Here is a 26848-nt window from a genome sequence, read left to right as displayed (position 1 = left end):
ACCTCATATCAGAGTGCAGATGTGTGACAAGCATATACACGTGGATGGATGTTTTTGTCTTTGTCATAAATTGTGTGAGAGAAAGCAAGAGAGAGAAAAGGAGGGAACGGGACCTTTTTTTCCCGATACTAAACATTTTGTTGGGCTAACATTGGCGTTGATTAGTTCCTTTATTTGGAAGAATGATCAAGCTTAATTAGCTACTGTATAGAGCAGGGCTCACCAATCTTTTTGAAAGTGAGAGCTACTTCATGGGTACTACTTAATGCGCAGGGTTACCAGTTCTTCTGAAATAAGTAATTTGCTCAAATTATTTGGGCGTAAATCATCTTGTCTTCGTTGCGCCTGTTAGAAGACAAGGTTCGGTCATGTACTTTTTTTTTTGTCATCAACCACCCCTCCTCCCCAACCCCACAGAGCTATTTTTAGAACAGTCCCGCGGGTTACTCATGTGGTCCTACCTGGTGCCGACGGGCGTCACGTTGCGTTGATGACACCTGGTATAGAGGAATTCTTTGTTTGGTAGAACAACGACAAATTTAAAATACAATCTAAAAATGTACCTGTGACATATGGAATCCTAATTCTAAGAATTCTTACCGTTTTCAAACATAAGATACATTTTAGTTTAATAATAATAGTAATATCGCCTTTCCCATTGGGGGAGTTTAATCCATACTAATTCATTATTGGTCTTAAAATAATTTCTGCCAAATTGTCAAGCTAATAAAAAATGTTGAATTGGAGAGTGAAATTATATATTAAAAGCAAAAAGACACGTTCAAGTACCAATTACCTCAGTTGTTTGCATTTGAACATTCATCTTCGGGAATCAATTTGATCTGCTTGAATGTTATCTTTTGGAAAGTGTGCAAAGTCTACCTGGTCAAAACACTATTTATGTTCGGAGGCAACTTTAATTTGTCCACCGGTGTTGATTGATTAAGGCCTTAAAGGGAATGGTATTGATTACGGGAGGAATCTAATTAAACCACCTGCATTATTGATTATCCATGAACGGTACCTGTGGATAGTCTAGTTTAAACACAAATCAGCCCCAACGTCTGCAAGCAGCTCCAGAGAAGAACGAGAAGGAGTAAAAGAGTGTGCAAAGAAGAGGAGCACCTATATGTCACGGCCAAATAATTGACCCTTGACATTTATGTTGGTGTTCAGTGTGTGTTAGTTGGCTACATGCATATACAGCAAAGTGCGTGTGTGTCTGTCTGTGTGTGTGTGTGTGTGTGTGTGTGTGTGTGTTTGCTACCTGAGGTGGACTGTCTGTTCCTACGGGGGGAGCGGGTAAGGCGTTGATAGGGATCAGCGGCTCCGTACAAATCCAGAGTGGACATGCACAACAGGATGGTTTTCTGCAAGTAGTCGACTACCGCAAGGCCATTACAGTTCCCGAATGCCAAACTGGGGACACAAAAACCAGAGACACAGGATACATATGGATTATTTACATGGACGAGAGGAATTTCACCATGGAACCTTTAGAGACCTAATATCCTGTCCTAATTCCTAGTACAGTGGTGCCGTGGGATACAATACGTGCTTGTAACTCAAAACATCTCAAACCATCTTTCCCCATTGAAATGAATGGAAATGCCATTAATCCGTTCCAACCTCCCTCAAAAAAAAAACAAAGTGTTTGTAATTAGATTTTCAACAAGGGAAATAGTACTCTATAATATTGTACTTTAGTAGTCATGCAGACAAACGAAGAATATTTTCATGGCTACATGGTTCCTCTTATTCCCTTTAAATGCAACGCTAGTAGCACACTGACAGTCTTTGACATGGCAGAGCACAGGCAAACAACATTTTCCCAAGAAGTCCGGGAGGTCAAAGTGCGAAAAGTGTGTTTATATGGAACTGCAAGCAGACCTCCACGGGCAAAATGATGTAAAGTTGGCTTGGGAGGAGATCACAAATATCTGCGCTGTGAAGTGGGCACTTGGAGAACGACCCCCCCAATCGTTCATGTGCCCTATCTGTGCAGTGGGTTGATTTAAAAATAAATAAATAAATAAAATAATAATAATAATGGACTCGTTAAATTTATTGATTTTGATTCAGAGGGTTGATGTCCTCTGTTCATTTTCTTAACATATTTAAGAATGAATTACGTCTGACATCCACCACACGTCAGCCGATCTCAGACTATGTCTGCCTGTGCCCAGATCAAATTTACCAAAATCGATTTAGACCAGCTGCGCTGGCAGTTAGACGTGGTCTGAGCAGGCGTAAGTTTAGATTTACTTTCTGTCATCAAAATTCCACTCTGCCGAGCACATCTCCAAGTACGCAACCTCGGCTGACGCAGACCGGTCTGCCAAATTGACAAACATGCTCAGCAAGCTTTGTGCTTGCACAAAAATCAAGATACGGCAGATTTTGTGTACCACTGCAGATGCGCCGTCTACGAAAATAATACTTTATATCACCACATTGCTGTTTGTTTGTCAGCAGGATTATGCAAAAATATTTTACAGAAACATTTTGTGCATATCTGGATTATAGTGCTGATCCAAAATTACTTTTGTAACATTGGGGACATTTTCCTTTATTTCAATAATAATGCGTGGATCTGAATGACAAAATCCAGAGATGTAGACAGTGGCTATATCTGAAGGTGATCCATTTGGTGCTACTCCAATTTAGGATTGTTTAGTCTTGGCAGATCTGCCCACTACTAAGTGCCATTCTAGTTACACTTGATTTCCCAAAAGCTCCATAGCCAATTGCTATCGCTCTGCTTTAGACCCAGTTTAACATTAAGGTGACGGATCAACACTGATGGCCCCAAATACATGGAAAGCCTGCATAAGAAATGTATTTGTGTTGTTGTTCTAGGGAGTCACCCCTCCTTCCATTTTATGTTTCAATTATGTTTGTTCTATTTCTTTGCTCTCCTGTTCCCTTTTCTCTGCGACCCCCCGCGGCCTCCAAACTACACAAGCCTTCTCCTTTCTTTCTTTTAAAGGAGCAGAGAAGGAAGGAAAAGATGGACATCCCCAAAAGGTCAAAAAGCACAGATTTGGAAAACGTTAGATGGAGAGGGAAGTAAGTGGAGCAACAGAAAAACAGCCCAAACAAACATCCAGCTATGGAATAAGCTCCCTTTGGGAGTAAGCACAGCACTTTGCCTTCTCTTCTTCTGCATGTTGACATACACACTCAATAAAAGGTGTACTTACTGCAGAATTCCTGACAAAAATGTAACAACTGTGTTTACACATTCCTTGTTAGATGCCATAACCACAAGAACAGTGGCAGTAATGACATCAAATAATGAGGTAGAGGACATGCTGGCTGAATCAGGAGGCTGTACTCTGCTTTGTGTTGTTCTGAAAGATGTGCTGATTTGTCACGGTAATGTCTTCCCAAAAGAAAGCCAAGGAAACCTCAGAAAAGTGGAACATTTTGCTCTACAACCACAGCGGTCCATAACAAACAACAGTTAAGTGTCCTTGCTTGTGCTGAAAAGTCGTCAACATGTTTTATTTATTGCCACATTCCAGATTATGTTAATGCACGCTGTGCGTGTGTGTGTGTGTGTGTGTGTGTGTGTGTGTGTGTGCATCTGAAGGTTTTAATCATTTTTAATCATTTTGGTAAAGGATCATTATACATTAGGCAACTAAGGTTAAGTTTAGAAAATTGCTACATACATTAATCATTATTATTATTATTATTATTATTATGACTCCGACTGGTTAGAGCGTCAGCCTCACAGTTCTGAGGACCCGGGTTCAATCCCCGGCCCCACCTGTGTGGAGTTTGCATGTTCTCCCCGTGCCTGCGTGGGTTTTCTCCGGGCACTCCGGTTTCCTCCCACATCCCAAAAACATGCATGAATTGGAGACTCTAAATTGCCCATAGGCATGACTGTGAGTGCGAATGGTTGTTTGTTTCTATGTGGCCTTCAATTGGCTGGCAACCAGTTCAGGGTGGACCCCGCCTCCTGCCCGATGACAGCTGGGATAGGCTCCAGCACGCCCGCGAGAAAATGGATGGATGGATTATTATGACTTTGTGTGAGAGGCGGCGTACTAATTTGGATACCCCCAACACCTTGCATGCCACTGTCTATGACAAGGCTCCATATATAATGTATCTTGAAAGACACAGCTACGGCAACTGCAGGCAATCTGCTTATCAATTGATCAGCAGTCAACAGAAGACCAATAAACGTATCCTACTGTCTTTGGAAAGAATCATTGGTGAAACATAAAATATTATTGAGATAAAATAGAAATAAATCTTTCTGCAATTACACTAAAGTTTAGACATGATTTCTCACTAAATAACATGATTAAAAGCATGATAAGTTTAGCAAACTTTTGACTTGTAGTGTATATTCAAACTGTGTTTGGACCCTTCCACAAGCAGGTAGACAAGATTGTTGTGGTCTTTTCAAACATGGCAATGAGTCACAATAAATGATAAATCACTCAATTTCCACTGAAGGCCTGAGTCAAGGAACATTTTCACAGGAGAACATATTTTGTAACAAATTTAACAAATGTTAAATGTAATCAAACCTGTATATATATATGTAGAAGTGATGTGGGAAGGAAGCAGACACTTAAAGTACAACATGATTTTTTAACTACTGTACATTGCGTTTTCAGTACAATAGCCTGTGGATATGGCAGTGGAAGCCATAAAATATGAACAGTGAGAAGGAGAGAACATTATTGTCTAGTGCATGTCCGTGGCTATGCAGTGCTTGTTTGGCACACAGACATAATCATTTAGCACTTACACAGTTGGTTAGTTACAATGATTCCACAGTAAATAACAAAAAAGAAGAGGAGAAAAAAAAAACATCTACTGTAATCTGCTCCAGTTTTCCACCAGCTGATTTGCTTTAACAACACCAGTAAACTATGGAAGCCCCATACACTTGAAATGTACAGTAAGGGAAGATAGCCCTGCAATCTTAACAACTAAATGTAAAGTGGTACACTAAACACACACTGCTCTGATTTCCATCTGTCACAGTACTTAATGCTTGTGTATCCCCTAAAACCACCACTGCTGTCTACTTACCCTTACGGTTCTTGACAAACATACAAAGGGTGACTCACAGGCCATAGGCGGAGTTGATGTCCAGGCTTGAAATCTGCTGTGGAGGTTCTCCATCGATCCAAGGCAGCTGGATCACAAGCTCTGCTTGGTAGCCAGGAGGTACCCGCACCACCCGATCCTTTACTCTAAAAATAGACACAAAGCATTTACATGTCATGTTTCACTCAAAGTCTTCACAATTTGTCATTTTGTCTATTTAACCATAAACATTTTTGTGCAAGAACATAACTGTATTTTCAGCCAATACTTTGTTTTCCTTGTCCTACCATCAAGTCAAGTAATTCCAATTTAGTGCCTTTAGGACATTTCACCATGTGGTCTCACATTCTTCCGTATGGCAAAATCATTAGAGAGCTCCTGTGGCACCACTAGTAAACAAACCCTTCTCTGTCATTTGACCAAGGCAGAGAAATCGAGAGAACAGGGTAAATGGCTTCAATGATGACAAGCCTTCTTCTCTACTTCCATAGTTTGAATATGTAAAGTCTTAGCCGAAAAGAAGATACATGAGGTAAAGTACTTGGAAGTAAAACCCAATGGTGGCTGTGATTTACATTTCAACAGGTACCCGGTAAGTTGATTAAAAAATATATGTGGTTGAAATTCAGACATAGTTAATATAATCATTGGTGGACTGGCTAATTGACTGACTTTGTTCTGATTACTGGCACAGCCGTGCTCTTTTGATGGTGAAGTGGCTAGATCGGACACTGTCTACTGGGAGGCCAGCCATTGCTTAATCATGCAAATACTACCCAACCAAACATTTTATACAGGCCTTTGTGAAAATGCAAAGTTCATAACGAAGGTTTTGTTCCCAGTCTGTCCTTTTAGAAGTAGCTACTACGCAACCAGGCAACTTTACAAGCTTCTCAACAATTTACAACATCCACTCGATTTATCCCCCTCAACCACAAGTCCCGCTGGATGAATTTGGATCTTTTTGAAAGAAATCAGAAAAACACCTACATTACATAATCACTCACTTAAGGCAGGGGGTGCTGTCTTTGAAAGACTCCGGTGTTCCACCGCCAGGGCTCACTGGGTGTTGGTGGTGGGGCTGAGGAGAGTGGGAGCCTGAGTGGGGCTCTGAGAAGCAGGGATTGTTTTCATTTTCGGATGGAGAGATGACATCTTCCGGATCACATTGCAGTCGCACCTCTAGAGACTGGGGAGGACACAAATATTATCTTCCATCATGCGAGATGACTTTTTTTGTTTTTAAATTGCTGTGTGGATGTCTGACTAGCTGACAGTCCATGAAAACGTTAAATGCTTATTACAAGAGTTATGATAAAGTACAAACAAGCCTTATAACTACTGAAAGTTTTCGGCTCAAAGCTGCGGCAGGCACATGGATCCTTCTGTCTATTAAAACGTCGTATCTCGCTCACCACAATCTGAGTGTTGGCATCATATTTGCTGAAGCGGTACAGGATGATGTGGGAAGAGATCCCCACGACACAGAAGATGCGACTTTGGGGACACCAGCTGACCATTTGCACTGCAAAGGGGTCATCGTCCACCAGCTCTGCAGCACGACCCTCGTTTGGTTTTGGCTTTTCAAACACCTTGGAAGTCTTCAACTTGTATAACATCTGCAGTGTAACTGATTGGAAAAATATTTATTTGTGGAGATAACACAATTACAACAAAATGCAACACCTGTGCACTGTGTGATGAAAAGCAGCATCTATAATTGGCCAGAAGAGAATTCCCCAGGCTTACAATTTGAGCTGTAACAGCATATTAAGGTCTATGAGTTATCAGACTGCTCCTTTCCTGGTATTTTTCAGATTTTTGGATAAAACGAAAGGATATATGCATCAACAGTTGTGTGTGTATGATGTGGTAGATATGTCTTTACAAAGTACTAAATGTCCTCTCTGTTTCAAAGACAATGTCAGGCAGCATTACTGTATGTCACAGTATGCATGTAGTGTTAGAATATACTGTATACAGTGTTCCCTCGTTTTTTGCAGTTAATGGGGACCAGAACCCCCCGCGAAAGGTGAAAAACCCCGAAGTAGGATTTGCCCCCCACCCCCAGGAATTTTCGTGTACGTGTATATGGGTACCAGAATGTTTAAAATATGTAAACAGTATTTATACTTTACATATTTGAGACAAAGATTACAACAGTACACGTATTTACTTAAAGCTTTAATTATAAAACCTTATACAGTAATTAACATTTATTATACAGTAATTAACATTCATCAACATTGCCTTCTGAGAGAGGCGAAGAGGCTTGTGTTGGTGGCGGAGGAGAGGCTCTCACTTGACTCGGACACTCTTCTGCTGGAGGCGCTGCCGGTGTAGCTGGGGTTTTTACCTTGGAGAAAAACATGGTGATGGGCAGTTGCTGTCTTTGTTTTTTCTTTTGCTTCAAAATTCTCCTTTACAAGGACATAACCCCATCAACACGATTGCTAAACTCGACAGCTCGAACCATATTGTTGTCAATGTCTTGTTCGAATCGTTGCCCTTGCCATGTTGCACAATTGTTGCAGGTTCTCCAGGGTAAGGCCACGCTTTTCAGTTTCTTCTTCATCATTCATGAAGCAGTTTTGCGGATGTTTGCGTCCTCTTTCTTTATGTACTGCACTGTAGATTCATTCACGCCATAATGGCGTGCCACAGATGCATAACTTCTGCCCTCTTTGATCAAATCTAAAAGTTTAACTTTTTCGCTGATGGTCATCATCGTCTTCTTCCTCTTGGGTGCCCCGGAGGAAGCTTTCGCAAGGGCACAGCGCTTCGGCGGCATTGTAAGGGCTTGCTTAACCAATCAAAAAAATTATCGCTGAAACAAAAAAAGTTACTGCGAACACAACAGCGTGGACGAGACTGGCGAGACACAACAAGGGAAGATGCTGGGTGAGGCTGCGATGATGCACAGCCAATCAGCTCACGGGATAAATCCACTCGTGCTCTCATTGGTCGATGTCGAACCAATCACTCGCCTTGTATGAGTGCCCGTACAGTACAGGCATGTACAAAGCCTCTGAGTCAAATCATCTCTTTGTTTGGCATGCAGGGAAACCTTCTCTCGCGCGCATCAACATGAAACAATGCGTCTCTCCGCAATATGGCTGCTAATATGGCTGTATCTTTTATTTATATGTATTTATTTTTTATGAATATTTTGGAAAAACCCGCGAAACACTGAAGCCGCAAAACGTGAAGCACGAAGTGGCGAGGGAACACTGTATTATACATGCTTCTGTACCAGAGAAAAGTTTAATCCGGTGTTCCCCAACCCTTATTTACACATATTTACTTTAGAAATATCTCATGGCACACCGCCAAACAAAAATGTCACAAGTGTATACAGTGTAGTATATTGAAAATAAACATGATCGAGTTTCTATTTACTTACTTACCAATTTTGTTGACTACAAAGCTATTTTTATTTTGTATGAATGGCAACAGGTTGAAACACAGGAACATTGAATTATTTTCTCATACAGAAATAATAATTTCTAAAGTGAAATTGGATGATCTCTCAGGGTGCTGCGGTACAGTAGTTGTCAATCACTGGTCTAGTCTTCTTGTGATCTAATATGTCTCTCAGGTCCATAGAAACACCTATCGACTGGCCCTAAACAATGTTTTAAGCCTGTTCAAAACCAAGACAGTTGTGCCAAATAAAACGAATCATCAAAAATGATTCATTCAGTGTGTTGAATGTGAAAACTGTCATATTTTACAAGCATAGGGCAGTTATTACCAAAAGAGAGGGAACATAGAGTACACTTGGAGCAAATAAGCGCAATTCGAGGTGACATCGGCATAATTATGGTAGCCAGCTAAACTATAAATAAAACCAATAACGACTGACAACATTTAGTAATTTCTTAGCATTGGTTTTTAGCAACAAACAATAAAACACAACAGAATCGTTATTTTAATAGAAAAAACAATATGTATTGAGATGAGAACTACAAACCTGAGTTAGCATGGTTAGCTGAGGAGAGTGACACTAGGGGGATGCTAACTCTTCAGATCCTTTGTAGATTTTTGAGTGGAAATGACAGATAACAGTATGACAGCAACTGCTACTTTTAGTGGGTTTACAGAACTCTTCAGTATTTGCATATCTGTTGTCGACCAATACTGGCCACTCATGTGCTTGAGAAGTTTCTGAGCCATTTGCACAATGGTCACTGTTCCAGACTATTGCTCTATTAGTCATTTCAAACTGCTCTAAATTGCTAGAGGATTCTGCATCATTTGCACAATTGTAAAAAAATAAAAAATAAAAATAAATTACAAAAAAATAATACTGTATCGGCATTACCGCATTACTGGTAACCTTTTATTGCTCACTGACTCTGACTGTTTTTATGTATCAAAAAAGTATTGTCTGTCAAATGGCTGTCTATTGTCGTACGAGAGCGGCTCCAACTACCAGAGACAAATTCCTGGTGTGTTTTTGACATACTTGGCAAATAAAGATGATTCTGATTCTTATCACATCGGTCAATATTATGAAAAGATGGGGTACCTCTTGAATACATTCAAAATCTTGCACAAATGTTTAACAAGCTGATGTGATCAACAGTTAACAGTATAAATTAAAGTGTTTGGTCAAGCCTGAGATGATCATAATGGGATATTTGTAAACACACTAGCCATCAAATTGTACTGGAGAGTGGACATACTTGCAGATGCGTCCCAAAACTTGATAGATCCATCTGCATGTCTGGAGAAAAATGGGCAGAACAGTGATAAATGGGAATAATTTAAGTCTTGCATAAGGTTTCTTCAGCTGATAAGGAGCACTTTAATTCTACACTACAAATGTATATAGGTAGCTGGCCCTATAACTCTTCCACAATACCTATTTGCTTCAATAATAAGTATGGACAAACCATAGATGTACAACCCCAATTCCAATGAAGTTGGGACATTGTGTTAAACATAAATAAAAACAGAATACAATGATTTGCAAATCATATTCAACCTATATTTAATTGAATACACTACAAAGACAAGATATTTAATGTTCAAACTGATAAACTTTACTGTTTTTAGCAAATAATCATTAACTTAGAATTTTATGGCTGCAACACGTTCCAAAAAAGCTGGGACAGGGTCATGTTTACCACTGTGTTACATCACCTTTTCTTTTAACAACATTCAATAAACGTTTGGGAACTGAGGACACTAATTGCTGAAGCTTTGTAGGTGGAATTCTTTCCCATTCTTGCTTGATGTACAGCTTCAGCTGTTCAACAGTCCGGGGTCTCTGATGTCGTATTTTACGCTTCATAATGCGCCACACATTTTCAATGGGTGACAGGTCTGGACTGCAGGCAGGCCAGTCTAGTACCCGCACTCTTTTACGACAAAGCCACGCTGTTGTAACACGTGCAGAATGTGGTTTGGCATTGTCTTACTGAAATAAGCAGGGGCGTCCATGAAAAAGACGTTGCTTAGATGGCAGCATATGTACCTTTCAGCTTTAATGGTGCCTTCAGAGATATGTAAGTTACCCATCCCATTGGCACTAACACAGCCCCATACCATCACAGATGCTGGCTTTTGAACTTTGCGTCAATAGCAGTCCAGATGGTGCTTTTCCTCTTTGGCCCGGAGGACACGACGTCCACAATTTCCCAAAACAATTAGAAATGTTTGCTTTTGCTTTGCATACTAGAGTTTCAAGTTGCACTTATGGATGTAGTGCTGAACTGTATTTACTGACATTGGTTTTCTGAAATGTTCCTGAGCCCATGTGGTGATATCCTTTACACATTGATGTCGGTTTTTGATGCGGGATCGAAGGTCACGGGCATTCAATGTTGGTTTTCGGCCTTACCGCTTACATGCAGTGATTTCTCCAGATTCTCTGAATCTTTTGATGATATTATGGACCGGAGATGATGAAATCCCTAAATTCCTTGCAATTGTACGTTGAAGAACATTGTCCTTAAACTGTTCGACTATTTTCTTGTTCACAAAGAGGTGAACCTCGCCCCATCGTTGCTTGTGAATGACTGAGCAATTCAGGGAAGCTCCTTTTATACTCAATCATGGCACCCACCTGTTCCCAATTACCCTGTTCCAAACAGGTGTTTGATGAGCATTCCTCAACTTTCGCAGTCTTTGTTGCCACCTGTCCCAGCTTTTTTGGAACGTGTTGCAGCCATAACATTCTAAGTTAATGATTATTTGCTAAAAACAACAAAGTTTATCAGTTTGAACATTAAATATCTTGTCTTTGTAGTGTATTCAATTAAATATAGGTTGAACATGATTTGAAAATCTTTGTTTTCTGTTTTTATTTTTGTTTAACACAACGTCCCAACTTCATTGGAATTGGAGTTGTACATGCCATGTATGGAAATCTGCGAGCATGAACATATTGAATGAAAGAGTTATTTTTTTCACATTAAAAGGAAACGAAATTCCTTGTGTACTATGCAGCAAAAAAACAAAACACACACTAAAATATGAGGTAAAACGTGACTGCAGAGGAGTCATGCAGCAGCAGAGACCAGCTTGCGTGTTTGCTTCAGAACAGTTTAACATCTCTGCCAACCTCTCAGAGTGCGGCATGGCACCACTCTGTGCTGTGCTCATTATGCTGGGCTTGGCAGAGTCCCAAATCTAAAATTATAAAGGCCCATGCAAAACACTATCATCTTATCCTTATATATGGATTAAATGAACCCTTGAATGGAAAAAAACCACCAAAACATTTTCCTTAGTTGGCCTACAACAGGAGATCTACTGGAATGATAAAGTATATGAACTGAGGACCAGCAAATAAAACAAAAGCATGTATACATGGTCAACATTTGACTTGAAGCAACTGGGCCATTTAGAAACTGACACACTCATCGCAAGTGATGCAGTTCCAAATTAGATTGCTGTCAATATTGTTTACTCTGCAAACATACAATACAAAAAACCAAACAAAGACATGAGCAATTTCCAATATACAGTAAATATCCCGTACTGAAACATTGGGTTCTGAAGGTCCGGAAAGGAATAGGTAGAAGTTAAAACATATTTAAATCCTAACCCTTCACCATTACCTAAGATGAATAGTATTACAATCCAAATACAGTGGTGCCGTGAGATACGAGTGACCCGACTTATGACTTTTCCAAGAAACGAGCCGCCGTCCAGCTGATTTTGCGGGCAAAAATTACGATCGATACAAGCGCTGCATGGTTGCAGAAAATTACGATAGATACGAACGCTGTTTGGTGGCAGAGACCACAATTGAACTCACTTCATAACAAGCAGCAAGTTAAACTCGCATCTCAAGAACACGTTCAACTCGCATCTCAAGGCACCACTATAAATCCAATATTTGCGACTTACCCAGTGATGATGATCTCCGGGTAGGTGTGCGAGCCTAACGTCCACATTCCCCCACTAACTGGCCACTCCTGGCATGGTAACAAACAGTGTTTTGTTTCTGTTAAAAGCGCTTGACTTCCACTTTATTTCCTTGTCTTCAAGTGGCAAAGACGACATGCTTTAAACCATAATCATAGAATTCAAAAGCACTTTTCATAATTAAGCCAGAACAAAAAAAACCTCCTTTGAAAATTATATTCAGACTATCTTTTATATAGAAGGTAGTTTATATCTAAACTACCTTTTGACTGTAGCCGGTCTTCTTGTGTTTAGCTCCTATGGAGTACAGGACAGGGATGATGTCTGGAGGGCAGTCTGCAAAATAAGCTGTGCATGTAACTGGAGACTCATGGATGTCCATGGGGTAAGGGTTCTCAAAGACAGGGAAGCTGCGGAAATCACAAACAGAAAAGACATTAATGTCTTAATAAGCCTCCTTTGTTCTGTCTTTATTTCACTCGTTATTTCTCTAATTAGTCTTGTCCCTCAGAGGGTTCCGGGTAATCTCGCCGCTTCTTCAAAGACAACAAGTAAGGATGTCACATCCATGATATTCAGCTTTGCTAGAGAATGACTTGAAATCTGTGAAATACATACTTGCTCTGCGTCAGATCCACCACTATTAAATCCTTTTCTAAAAGCACCACCACTGCATAAGGATCCTGGACTTCTGTAAAATAAAAAGTCAAATAAAATACTGTACAGCTCTTGTATTCATTGTGATGTCTCCTGCATGAGCGTGGACAACATTTCAACCTTGACAATTCCACCGCAACTTTGGTTTGCAATTACCGTTATTGTAAGGAGTCTCACAAAGAGTCATGAACTCAACAATAGGATAGTCCATCTCTAGCACTGTAATGGCCTTGCCGTGCATGATGGTTAACGTGGGCCGCCGTCCTGCCTTGTCGTATGAAAGACCTCCAGAGAAGATGATAAAAGGCTCACTGTGGTGGAGAAAACAACAATTCAAACTCCTCGATACACAACATACTCCAACTATATACTTGGGTACATTTCACTGAAGGTTTCAAATGAACAATTTTGGATTGAGAGTTGTATCAAGATGATCTTTGCATTACTTAACTACAATAGTACAGGATAAAAGATCTGTGGCTGAGTTTAGATGAAACAAACACACCTGTTCCTTGAGGTCTTATAATCCACTTTCAATATCGGTTTACATGATTCCTTCCTCCCATCTTTCTGTATTTTACCTGAGGCACAGGAAACAGCAAAGCACACTATTTCAAAAGATGACATATTCCTGGTGTCCTTATCAACCTGTCAAAATAATAAACAAGTTGTCAGCTTAGTATTAATGTCAGCTTATCGCCCTCATTATGCTGTGTAACATAATAGCGTCAAATCAGGAATACATTCAAAGGAAGCAGATAAAGGAACATGTTATTTTTGCCTCTATTATAGCCAAAAATGTCAGGCTCGACTGCAACAAGGTTTTGCTCCCAATGGACAAGTTCATTTTCGTCACTTCCCTCACAGTGCACCAATTCAAATGGTTTCTGATCAAGTGGAAAGTGTTCAGTATTTCCTGTTTCTAGCTACACTCCTCACAAAGATGGCAAAAGTACTCACACCTTGTACTTAAATAGAAGTACGAATACTGAAAAAACAAGACTCAGGTAAAAGTAGAAGTATTGATTACCTGTAAATAAAAGTAAACAAATACAGAATCTAAAATGTACTTGAGGACAAAAGAAGAATTTGCCCATCTCAACTGCGGTTAATTTAGCTTTTATTTGTATTTTTTTGTCAAAATCCATGAAGATTGAAAAGAGTAACAAAATAAGGAGTAGAAAGTACTGATATACAGGTTTACGTTATTTTCAAATGTTAGAAAAATATATACCAAAGTAAAGTAAAGATACCTGAAAAATCTACCTAAGCACAGTAGCTAGGTACTTCCCACTACTGAATACTTGCGAACAAATGCAAAATTCATTTGGAGTGACTTTATATTCTTGTTGCAGTGCTCTCTGCTAACTTAAATGGAAAGATCAATGACTGTTTTTTTTCCAACATGGGATCTACGGAAAAATGACTTTGCAATGATGAAGTGTCCATGCGCGACATGCACACAGTTTATAAAATGCTGCCTCCAAAAGTTAAAATTCTTTTATGCTCTTGCTTGTTACGCTTGCTTTTTTTGTTGTTTTTTTCAACATTCTGGGCTCTATTTGTGCAAGTAGAAGCAAGCAGCCAGCCACAATGCAGACTTGCCAGCGAGATGGCGAGATGACCGCAGCCAGCTCGCCAAACGACACGCAAGAGAAAATGGCCAAACGCCAGTCGGGACGTGTGAAATTGCCAGTAAGATAAAGCTCTTTAAAGGATTTTGACGGAAGCATGTCACAGACATGTTAAAACACTTTGGACCCATTTAAAATTGTGAAACAATTGCATATTTCTCCTTTACTTAAATAGATTTCCAATAACAAAACATTGCACTAGCCGATTTAAAAAAAGGCCATATATATATTATAAAATAATTCTGATAGCGGCTGTTATATTTGAAGAAGACAAATCTAGATCATAGCAACACAGCTTTTGGGAAGTGTGTCTGGGAAGTGTGTCAGACAGCAGACAACCAAATGGAGCACATTCGACTGAATTGTTAAGACCCGCAAAGTGTGTTTTAGTGGCAAAGCAGATGATTTATTTCATGGAGTCAGCAGGTGACAGCTTTGTGAATGATGTGAGTGGCAGGCGTCTGGTTCAGCTCACAGCGGGACATGTGAGTGGAACAAAGAACACAAATGGGGGCCCGGCAGGGTGGGGGTCAGTGGTGTCTAGAAAGCCAGTTGCACAAAAGATGACAAAGTCAATGTGAAGCCACGGTGCTAAACCAACACATCTGACGCTCAGCGTCTTGTCAGGAGTGTTTATTTTAGGCCTACTCCCTATTGGAGTGGAGGCAGTTTTGATCCCAAGAACATGATTATTGTTTGCTTTGGCTTTATTACCTCTGCTAAGAAAGTTGGTCTTGGCCTGGGTTCCTGTATGTCCCTTAATTTGTGTAACGTTTACTTTTTATTTCAAGTACATTTTCTTCTAAGGGTATTTCCATGCCGGCACGGTGGACGACTGGTTAGCACATCTGGCACACAGTTCTGGGGACCGGGGTTCAAATCCCGGCCCCGCCTGTGTGGAGTTTGCATGTTCTCCCCGTGCCTGGGTGGGTTTTCTCCGGGCACTCTAGAATTCCTCCCACATCCCAAAAACATGCATGGTAGGTTGATTGGAGACTCTAAATTGCCCATAGGTGTGAATGTGAGTGCAAATGGTTGTTTGTTTATATGTGCCCTGCGATTGGCTGGCGACCGGTTCAGGGTGTACCCCGCCTCTCGCCCGAAGATTACTGGGATTGGCTCCAGCACGCCCGTGACCTTCGTGAGGATAAGCGGTAATGAAAATGGATGGATGGATGGATGGATGGATGTATTTCCATCACATTTTGTCTAGGAATCCACACACTGAGTCAAAATTAAAACCTCACCTCAGGGTTGGAGATGCTCAATTATCTCTGTCAAATCAGATTAGGTCATAATTTTTTTTGTGCTTGTCTCGAATCTTATTTTGTCTTCCTCAAGGACAATCTGGGCGAAAATTGATATCTGGACTGCTATTAAGACCCCAGATTGATAGGCATTCACCCATAAGTGACAGATGTGGTTGCAGCTGACAATTACACGCTGTACAAGCCTTAGTGAAGAATACTCTTGTTGTCATGAACAATACACTGGTCTTTATTTATCCTCCACTCTGTCTTCTCCCTTTTTCCTTCTGGTCACTTTCACACTACGACAACAGAATATACCCACTATAGAATTAGAATCTTTATTGTCAACACTATATCAGTGATTCCCACACACAGCGCGTGACACATCATCAGGTGTGCCAGGGCAAATGATCCAATTTCACTTAATTGGTCTGAAAATTATAATAATGTGTCTTTGTTTGTCTATCTATGCCAGTGGCGCATAGTGACGGGCAGAACGATTAAATGTTTTTTCACTAGATAACAGTAGGTATAATTAACACTCAGTAAATATATTTGCGAGTAAATTGAGATGAGATCATCATTTTATCCCTCTGTGCCATTTTTTTGCTGGGAGATTTTTCTAATGTAAAAAAAAAAATGTGCCTCGGTTTAATAAATGTTGGTACACACTGCATTAAATAACATTTAAACACACATTTAAGTTACAGCTATGTCAGCAAAATGACTGCCCATCTCTCTTCTCAAGTTGGTCCATCTAAACATGAAAAATAAAGCAACAGTGTGTAACTTGTTTTTTCTTCTCACCATGTGGGAAAGTGACCTGGATGGGCTTGGAGGTGTTTCTGAGGTTCCACAGGGTCAGGCTGCCGTCAGAGTGGCTGCACATGAACTGTTTTCCTTCATGATGCCAGCTGACTGAGTGGATGGCCTGCAACAACATGAAAAGCATCTTTATGTAATAATGTCTTAAAAAAGAAAACACACACTCATATATGAGTCCTAGTGCTACCAAACTTAATATAAATAAATTATTATTTTAAGTTAATTTAAAAAAAAAAGAAAGAGAAAAACATAAGCCAAGACTGCAGATACATTTCATCAGCAGGCCTCCGGCGACTGCGTATCATGTGACTACTTTTTGGTCATGGTCATTTGACCGGAGTGAGCAAAACTGTGGGTAACGCTACTGCTAGTTCTGTTCAAGAATGAACGTCAAAATATGGACACCTTTCTGTACGTGAGGAAAAATATTATCAAAATGTTCCCTAGAATTCAAACTGTATCAAATCTTTGCTTATTTCAGAGTGTATTTTGGACCAATTTAGTATTTGAGCGCTGCATGAACTGACCTCATCATAGTAGATTCTGAAATCAGCCTTTTTGACCCTGAGGTCCCACTGTACTATTGTACCGCTCTCGAACCCGACGAGAAGCTAGAGGGGAATGAAAGATGATCAGTTAGTCACATAATGCACACACTGACCAATTTCATTGCACATGCAGTAAGGCAACCATTATTTCCAGAACTTCTTCTATATATAGCTTAGGTCGCGTTACATATTCATGTAACATTTCTGCTGATGTCAAGTAATGTATTCAATTTGCTTTGTGAAAGCAATAATGTTATTCATTTTTTACCAAGGTCTGCTTTCTGCCTGAGCTTTTATCGCAGTACCACGAAACTATGAGAAAAATGGACTACATTACACTAATGCATGAAGCAAAAGTTACACTTATTTGTAATTGTCAAAAATCTGTCAGTTTTTTAAAATTATTTATTTAGTAGTTGCATCACATATTCAGTGCATGCTGTGTTGTACAAAAAAAATAAATACTAAACACAAATGTGAGCCTGCGTATGTACTTTCTGGCTCACGTAATGTAACTAACATTCACGCAGCTTCCACATGCAACACTGGATGAAAGTCAAGCAGAGTCGACAAAATTCCATCAGCATAGATGGAATTGATTCTCGAGGAGGGCTGCTTTTAAAGAAAGAGGCGGAACGTATTCATCCTGCTGAGAGGAAAGATTTTGACATCACACACTGGAAGATCAAGAAGTTGAGGGAAGGTGGGAAAGAAAAAGAAGGAAGCAGCGAAGAAATTGTGCAGTCAGCTAAAGTTGTCTCAGCTCTTTTAGTGCAGTCCTATAGGGTATGTTATTGATATGCAAATATACATGAGCGAGGTAAACCATGTCTTCTTTAAATTTAAAATTCACTGTAAGAATATTCAAATCTCTCTTAAATGCACAAATGGGATAACTTAAGCAACTGCAATTAGCAAGTGCTATTTTAAAGTTTTTAATAAAAATCGTGTCCTTCAAAGCTTGTATGTCATTATATTCTGTATTAATATCGTTTTTGCCATTAGAATAAGTATTTCCATCAAAATAAGCACTGTAATATCAGGGTGAGTAATTAAATGTCTAACTTCATGTGCAACACGAATGTAATTTCTCAATTAGAGAAACACATCCAACAGGTGTTTATAGTAATTTCAGACTCACTATTATGACCCATTTTCAGATGGCATTATGCAAAATTGAGATAAAAAAAATTAGCTTGTAACATGATCTCCTGCAGTTTTTATTTTTTCGAGCTGGAATTATTTCTCTTTTACTTTTTATTTTAACACAATGGAAGATGAGTCAGGCGGCACGGTGGCCGACTGGTTAGAGCATCAGCCTCACAGTTCTGAGGACCCGGGTTCAATCCCTGGCCCCGCCTGTGTGGAGTTTGCATGTTCTCCCCGTGCCTGCGTGGGTTTTCTCTGGGCACTCCGGTTTCCTCCCACATCCCAAAAACATGCATTAATTGGCGACTCTAAATTGCCCGTAGGTGTGACTGTGAGTGCGAATGGTTGTTTGTTTGTATGTGCCCTGCGATTGGCTGGCAACCAGTTCAGGGTGTACCCCGCCTCCTGCCCGATGACAGCTGGGATAGGCTCCAGCATGCCCGCGACCCTAGTGAGGAGAAGCGGCTCAGAAAATGGATGGATGGATGGAAGATGAGTCATTTAATTCACTAAGATGCTCATACAGAGAAGAAACAGCTGTTAACCTTTTTCTCAAACCATTCACACATTCTGTTATAATCATTCTCATCACAACAGTGCTTTGCAAAGATTACAACAACCCGCATCGCGGCGTTAAAACGAAAAGAGTCGACTTCCCTTGAATGCGGCATGAAACCTTTTGTCAGATGTCACTTAGTGCAACAAGCAGCGGCAGCGTGTGTTTTGCATTTCTGTCTTCACAGCTTGTCAAGTCTTGATTTCTTTTCAGCGGCCATGAAAACCACCAGGCAAATCAACGCGCTTATCAATGACCTCTTTTGCACCCATCGGCACCTGCACTTTTCGTGACAATTTGTATGCAGCTTGACACGAAAACAACACAACTCAAATCTTTTCAGTCTCTCAAGAACAACTGTATTTGTGGGTGCATGCATATGTGCGTCTGAAACCAAGGGAAACGTATTAAAACAAAACAAAGGTGTTAGTTTTTTTTTGTCTTCCTACTCACCTTTCCTTCATCCTTTGGGCTGTCACTCAAATGAACTACAGGTCCTGGATGAGTTTTAGTTGCTCTGTGAAGAGAGGAAAAGATAAGCGGCTTTGTCAAGAAGCACACTCAATAGGTTGTATTGCAGTGCTGTATTTCTGTGCGAGACTTTTTTTTATTAATCTGATCTTTGCTTTATCAAAGCAAAACGTCCTTGTTAAATGATAGTATTATAGGGCACACCCAAAAAAGTTCGAATTTGCAGATAGAGTCCACGAGATTGCGGCAAAGCACTTTTTTCCATTAGACAAGGCTGTGGCCTGACTAAATGAAGCTCCTCCCCTTACTTCAACATAGTTCCTTGACCTCAAGATACCACAAGATGGCGCAAAACCAATATTTTTGAGTTTTTCACCGAATAACGAACGACAGGTCCCCCGCCAAAATTCTGCGAATAGGCGAATTTGAAAATGGCGAATCATGACTTTGGTTGATTTCATTGCAGTTTGTAATGAAATACAGTGGTGCCTTGTGATAAAAGTTTAATTTGTTCCATGACCATGTTTGTAATTCAAAACACTTGTATGTCAAATCATCTTCCCCATTGAAATGAATGAAAATGCCATTAATCCTTTCCAGCCTCCCCCTGAATTGCACGATCAATATGGTACTTTTATTACAAAATATATATATTCATAACATAATTAAACAGAATGTAAAGAACTCAACAGTTTGTGCATCATGAATAATTAATTGTGGTGCCTTCTGCTGTGTAATTTTTTTAAATTATTGTTTCCTATCTGCCAAAACGCTACTTGTTATAAAGTAAGTTGAGTTGAGTTCAATATATAGTGAAGTGCAAGAAAATAAACCACCAACACAGCAAGACACCACACTGGTGTTTTCATGTGTTCATTCCTGCTTTTACTGCAACATAAATAAGATCCCACTGTCACAACCTTAAATGTGTACACTTCTCACACTTCTATCAGCACTCACAGTACAATATACAGCATTCACATTGCTTAGTGGGTGACTGAATGCAACCATCAGCAACAATCAGGAGAGCATTTACACATTGTGGTTGGCATGTGGATTGGGCCTTTTTAGATCAGACTTCTGTTGGAGGGTCATAAATATACACTGTAGTACTATTATTTGAGAATTCCATCATTCCCAGGTGGTGGAGTTTGTTGGTGAGAAAAAGCTTTTACTCGTTGAAAGTCACTATGTAACTCAAGAGCTGACTTAATGAGAACTGATTTCATTTATTTTTTTATTTATCTATTTTTGGCAACTGTCAAAGCAAAACATGCAGAGAAAGAAAGATAAGGGAACCTTTCTCAACCCTTTTACTAATTGCAGGAATTACATCAGTCATTACCTTGTAAAATAAAATTAAGGCGTTGTCTGCATAATGGCTAGATATGCAATAAAACTTAGCTGACTATACATAACACTTTACTGCAGTTTGTTTGCACTGTGCAGGTTACAAATTGTGCTGTATTGAAATTGTATTAATGATTGATGCACCATACAAACGATTTGTCCAACAAATCCACCTCGGTGCAACCGCTGAGTCACTTGTCATTGAGTATGTGACATTGCCATGTACAATCTGTTTTGAAGCCCACGTTCTTGTTAGCGTCGCCTGTGAAGTCTTACATACAATAGTTAACTGAGGGAAACTTAAAGAATAAATAATTATATATATATATATATATATATATATATATATAAAACAGTGTGTGATTGCACTGATATTCTGAGGTAAGTAGAAATGTCACATCCCTGGTCGGAGTTCTTCTGTGAGCACGTTTGGCTGGGTTTGTAATCCATATTCAATTCAAACAATAGCACCACACTGCTATAGTGCAATGGATTTTTAACTACATTAACAATTGATGCATCTTTGAGAGCTTTTTTTCCCCTGAAGGTGAGGCAGGAACGTAGAAAATCGATCAAACTGTTGATTTATAACATATTTCACAAAGTAACTGCGTTGTGAATAATGCGTGAATCGGCGCAAACTTCATTCACAGATTCTTTCCGAGAACCCAAAGACGACGTAAGAAATATGTCTTCTGTATTGATTCCCAAACATAAAGTCGGCATCTGAGACCTCCGCAGAGAGAGTCTTCCCACGCAGACACACACACAAACAAACAAACACACACACTCAGTGTTATGACTGCTCACTGTAGTTTGGGTTGTCACAAGAGAACAAGATGGCGAGTGACTGACATGGTAGCAGGGAGCTTGTCAGTGCAACACCAGAGAGTGTGATGTGGGTGGGTGATATTTTTTGGGGGGAAAAACAGTTATCAGACGCATGAAAGCCACGGAGGTGTAATTGACGGAGCTATATGATGTCATGTCATGTGGCTACGAAAAGTGTGTCATAACAACTTGACAAGACTTTTATTTGGCTTGCACACTCTGTCATTACTTTCATCCTTTTATCGATTTTGTTGCTTCCCAGTGTTATCTTCAAAGTATGTTTTCTGTTTTTGTACAACTCATGCTTGTTTGATTTGAATCATGGAATTCTAAGATCAAAGTTTGGTTCTACTGTTTGCTGTGCGTGTATATGCAACTCAAATGGTGGTTAACTTGTCCCTGACATTTGCGTTTAAGGTCGTCTTAATCAGTGTGAGGTCACAGTGACCCTCACCTACAACGGAACTCAAGCATACCTGATGAACGCCAAATCGAGCAAAGCATTTTTTTAATTTTGTTTTAAACTCTCTGATGATTCGGCTGGCCAAGCACAAGTACATCATCAACAGGTCATGTTGACCTCACGTGATTAATCTTTCATTTGTGGGCCATTCCACCGAATCAGTGCCAAATGTGTCTCCAGGAAATATAATGTATAAATTAATCATAAATTAAGTGTAAAATAATTTTTTATTATTGAAATCTAAGTGTCCTACACATTGATCTGATTGCTTATTTAATAAACATAATGTAAAAGATTAATTTCAACTACTTTGAACACAGAAATCTTTTGTTGCCTGTCCCTGCATCCTTTAAATACGTTATAAATGTTGTATTTAAAAAAACGTGTTACCCCTTTTCCCAACTACACATTTAGTTTATTTTCTTCCAAAAAAAATTTTTTTTTAACTCCATTCAACTCCTATTACGTTCACACATTAAGCCCTCTTAAAAATTGGAAATACTCCACAAATCACATTCCACAGGAAGTTGCCTCATTGAGAGAATCTGAACACACAGGTAGGCCAAACGTAAGTTCACAAAAGATCCATCCATTTTCTGAGCCGCTTCTCCTCACTAGGGTCGCGGGCGTGCTGGAGCCTATCCCAGCTGTCATCGGGCAGGAGGCGGGGTACACCCTGAACTGGTTGCCAGCCAATCGCAGGGCACATAGAAACAAACAACCATTCGCACTCACAGTCATTCCTACGGGCAATTTAGAATCTCCAATTAATGCATGTTTTTGGGATGTGGGAGGAAACCGGAGTGCCCGGAGAAAACCCACACAGGCACGGGGAGAACATGCAAACTCCACACAGGCGGGGCCGGGGATTGAACCCGGGTCCTCAGAACTGTGAGGCTGATGCTCTAACAAGTCGGCCACCGTGCTAAGTTCACAAAAGATATAAGAAATTACATATTTTTCTCTTTTTTTTAGTTAAGTTAAGTTATTATTTTTTATTTTTTTTTAGAATTGTTGAATCATGTTCTTAGTGTCAAGACGCTACAAGCATTAATGCCATGTGGCTATGTTTCATGTACTTGCTAATTCTATGCTAAGAACACATGGACACATTACACTGCATGTAGCACTGAAATTGCACCCACCCTCCACCACTGGCATCAACACATCCGATTCAGAGGTTTCATAACTCACAGTTCGATGGCTTTGTTCCACATGATGACATATCCAGACAAAATGAAGGACTCGATGTTGACGATGTGCGTGTTGCCGCGCTCCGTCCCTACATAAAGCCATTTACTCTGAAAGGGAAGGTGGCAAAATGTGATCCTGAAGAACAAGAAAGAAAATGAGAATAAAAAAGGTTAAAATATGCATAAAAACTGTTGTGTGTGTGTGTGTGTGTTTAAACTTTGACTTGACTCAGTCAGAGGCATTGTGCGAACGCCATTTATTTGCAGAGACACAGAGGGGTGAATTATCTAATTTTCCAATGACACCACAAAAAGTTGCATGCATTTTATGTTTTAAAGGGAAAAAAATTACTAGACGGATCAAAAAGTCGCTAAATATAACATCATCACCAAGTTAGCAACACTGACTTGGATCGCTTTATCACAATGGCCTAACGTTGCCCCTGTCATGGTAACAAAAGTGAGTACTTGACATTTCCATGAGAGGGAGAACCCCCCCCCCCCCCCAAAAAAAAAGAAAAATAAAATTGCATGATTTGAATCAGAGTTTAACAGAGGGGTGAATTATCTGCCATTTAATACTTGGCAGAAATGATCAAAATCTTTTTCGCTCCGGCACGCGGTGTCTATCGTATGGGTATCATTGCCTATGCTCAGCCTTCCCACCCTTTTTTTTATGGGCACATACATCTCTTTCTTAATTAGAAAATTCTTAGCCAGAGTAAATAGTGAAAGAGCAAGTCAGCACCGTTGCCAGAAAAACAAACCTGAATGCATTTGACTTAATTAATGCCCTGCAACACATTTATTTTTATATTTGTCACCCTTATATTCTGCAGCATAAAATAAAGTTGGTGAATAAGCAACCACCAGCACAGGATGGCACAGTAAGCCCCTAGTTTTCCATTTCAACCAGCCTGTGGCCATATATGTAAAGTTTGTATTGACTTACGGGACAATTATGATAGATCCATACAATATGAATTCCATCTTGCAACAAGTGGACGTGCAAACGTGATGAAAAAAAGCATGAAAAAAAGCATGAAAAATAGAAAGCCATTCTGTTGATCTACGGTGCTCTATCTGCTAGATAATTAAAATGTTATTGCAGTTGGAAAACTATGATGAATCATACATAATGTGCAATTTATAACATTGCTGTTGAAAGAGAAATTGGAGGGAAACAATCATCAAACAACGCTTCCTTTCTCTGGTACGTAGCCTGTCTAAAGCGGGGTACACACATACCAACAATCGTTCCCACCCTTGCAATCAAAGTCATGGTCCCTGTGGTACCATTTTGCCTCTCTTGCACCTCAGAATTCTGGTTCTGGGGGGATGGAATCGTGATTGTTGGAAGATATGGGTACGTGAGTGCTTTGCTGTGTCGGTCATCTCGAGGACTGCACACACTACAAGAGCGGGAAGAAGAAAAAAAATTCCTCGTCGTGTGTGGGTGGGGTCTCTCACACTTTGAAAATCAATGCAGATGTAAAGAGTCTGTATGTGTGTCCCATGCTTAAGTGGTTGGTTCTCATGCAACAGCTGTCTGTGGGTTTTGCCACTATCTTTCTGACCATTGTGGGACCACCTGAGTAGTCATCAGATGAACCAATCTATGTGACATAACTGCTTGGAAAAAATAAAAATACATGAATGCATCACCATTATGGAGAGGGGGGAAAAAAAGCAATTGTTCTTTTAGTTGCACACAGAAGTGTGTCTAAAGTTTCAATTATGTTCAATAATATCATTATGTGAAATAGTGTATGTGTAGAGTGGCAGCTACAAGAAAGTGACTGACAGCTATCGCAACACAATTATTGCCTCCACCGTCTCCAGTGATTCATACATTATTCTGAGGGAGATTTTGAGTGGGGGTGTTCAATGCGATTGTTTCTGTAGGTTGGGCCTGGAGACACAGAGTTAAATAGTAAGTCACCGCCTTTGAAGGATGATTCACGAAGCTCCTTTTTTTTCCCCTTTCTTTTTGTCTTTGAACGTGATTCACGGCTCGACTGCTGAGAGCGGCAGAGCCCTCCTACCCCATCGCACCACAAGACAGGTACAAACTTGTTCAAAGATCAAAACACCATTGCAAACCTTCTCCTCTGTGAGTTTGTGTGGGCATGTGCATTGCGCAGATTGACTCTGTAATATAGCATGTGTATCCAAGATTTAAGAACAGACCATTTTATTAAGAGGGATTTTAACAATGAGCATTAAGCTGTCACTTTCTTATTCAAAAATATATGTTATGCATTTCCCTGGGGCACAAGTCTCACGACACACACAATGCATTTTAGGATACCATATCTTTGCCTATATGTTTTCAGTTAAAACAGGATAGATGGAGAGAGATGCCACACACGTGCCACACCACTACAAGTCAGGAGACTCAACAGTGCCGCAAGTTGCTGGCATGGCCTCTTGTTGAAAAAGGGAAAAAAGGCTTTTACCGGGTTGTATTTCAAGCAGAAAAGGGAGCAAAACCTCAGAATAGTGCAAATTATGCCTTCCAGCTTTGAAATTGCTGTCATCATCCAAGCTCTCGACTTCTAATTTAAAGAAACATTTACAGGTAAGGAGGCTACTAATATTTGCTAAGGTTAACTTTAGTAGTGAACCTGTTAATACTGCTACTACTCGCTCTGAAAAATACGGAATTATGAGACTGTGTGTGGTGATACTGATATAAAGGTTGTCTTGATGGTAATTCAAGTTTTAGCTTTGAGATATACAGTACAGCATAAGAAGCATGACCTCGTTGGCTAAATTGCTTAATTTAAACATTTATAAGACTGGGGGGAAGACAAACATATATAAATATGTATTTGATTGATATTTAGTTTCTTTTGCCTTTATTAGCATTACTTTAATATTTACGACAATGGTTACAGTACTGGCTGCCTCAGTGACACTCCTCTTATCCAGTCATTTAGTTTTATTGTAACCACTTCAGATCTCACTGTGCTTCTCTGCAGCACTCTCTGGTCAACCTTGATGCATGTTCACCCACTAAGCTCTTTTCCTTGTCACGGTTGCCAAGTGCTTGCTCATGGTGCAGTTGAGAAGTAGCCATTCATCATCTGTGCCCCCGATGCGGTCCGCGGGGTTGCGGGGAGTCAGAGCCTATCTCCGCTGACATCGGGCGGGAGGCGGGGTCAGCGTGGACAGATCACTAGTCATGAACAGGTTACCTCGCCGCTTGCCCAATGTCAGAGAGGACAGGCCTCACGTGGCTCAACTTGGGATAAGTGGAATAAGCGATGGGTATATGGATGGCTGGATTACAATTTTTCTAAATAGCGCCTTGAAAAAAAATAGTCACATTTGAAGTCATATAATGCTTCTGCCATTCTGTTAGAAAACAACCCTGTCGATTAAACAACCTTGTCCATTATAGAGTAGCCATGAAGCAAAAAATATAGTTGTTCAGGTTGAAAGATTATTCTTGAAGCA

General features: G+C 40.0%; 1 protein-coding gene across 14 annotated transcripts in view; it reads right to left on the bottom strand.

Annotated features, from left to right (window-relative positions):
- The window catches only part of stxbp5l (syntaxin binding protein 5L), a 103249-nt gene that overhangs the window by 26587 nt on the left and 49814 nt on the right, over positions 1-26848 (bottom strand). For all 14 annotated transcript variants that reach the window (XM_061792537.1, XM_061792534.1, XM_061792538.1 and 11 more), the window contains 14 exons: positions 23388-23522; positions 19532-19595; positions 17353-17436; positions 16808-16931; positions 13622-13697; positions 13273-13427; positions 13078-13150; positions 12722-12869; positions 12442-12509; positions 9768-9808; positions 6495-6709; positions 6087-6268; positions 5100-5225; positions 1268-1419 (listed from right to left, as the gene is read on the bottom strand). In XM_061792537.1, coding sequence (XP_061648521.1) covers positions 1268-1419; positions 5100-5225; positions 6087-6268; positions 6495-6709; positions 9768-9808; positions 12442-12509; positions 12722-12869; positions 13078-13150; positions 13273-13427; positions 13622-13697; positions 16808-16931; positions 17353-17436; positions 19532-19595; positions 23388-23522 — 1643 coding nt within the window. The remainder of the gene's footprint in view (positions 1-1267; positions 1420-5099; positions 5226-6086; positions 6269-6494; positions 6710-9767; positions 9809-12441; positions 12510-12721; positions 12870-13077; positions 13151-13272; positions 13428-13621; positions 13698-16807; positions 16932-17352; positions 17437-19531; positions 19596-23387; positions 23523-26848) is intronic.

This window comes from Phyllopteryx taeniolatus, chromosome 12 (genome assembly GCF_024500385.1).
Source record: "Phyllopteryx taeniolatus isolate TA_2022b chromosome 12, UOR_Ptae_1.2, whole genome shotgun sequence".
Lineage (NCBI taxonomy): Eukaryota > Metazoa > Chordata > Actinopteri > Syngnathiformes > Syngnathidae > Phyllopteryx > Phyllopteryx taeniolatus.
Note: the sequence above shows the minus strand (reverse complement) of the source record. Positions and strands in the feature narration are given on the sequence as shown.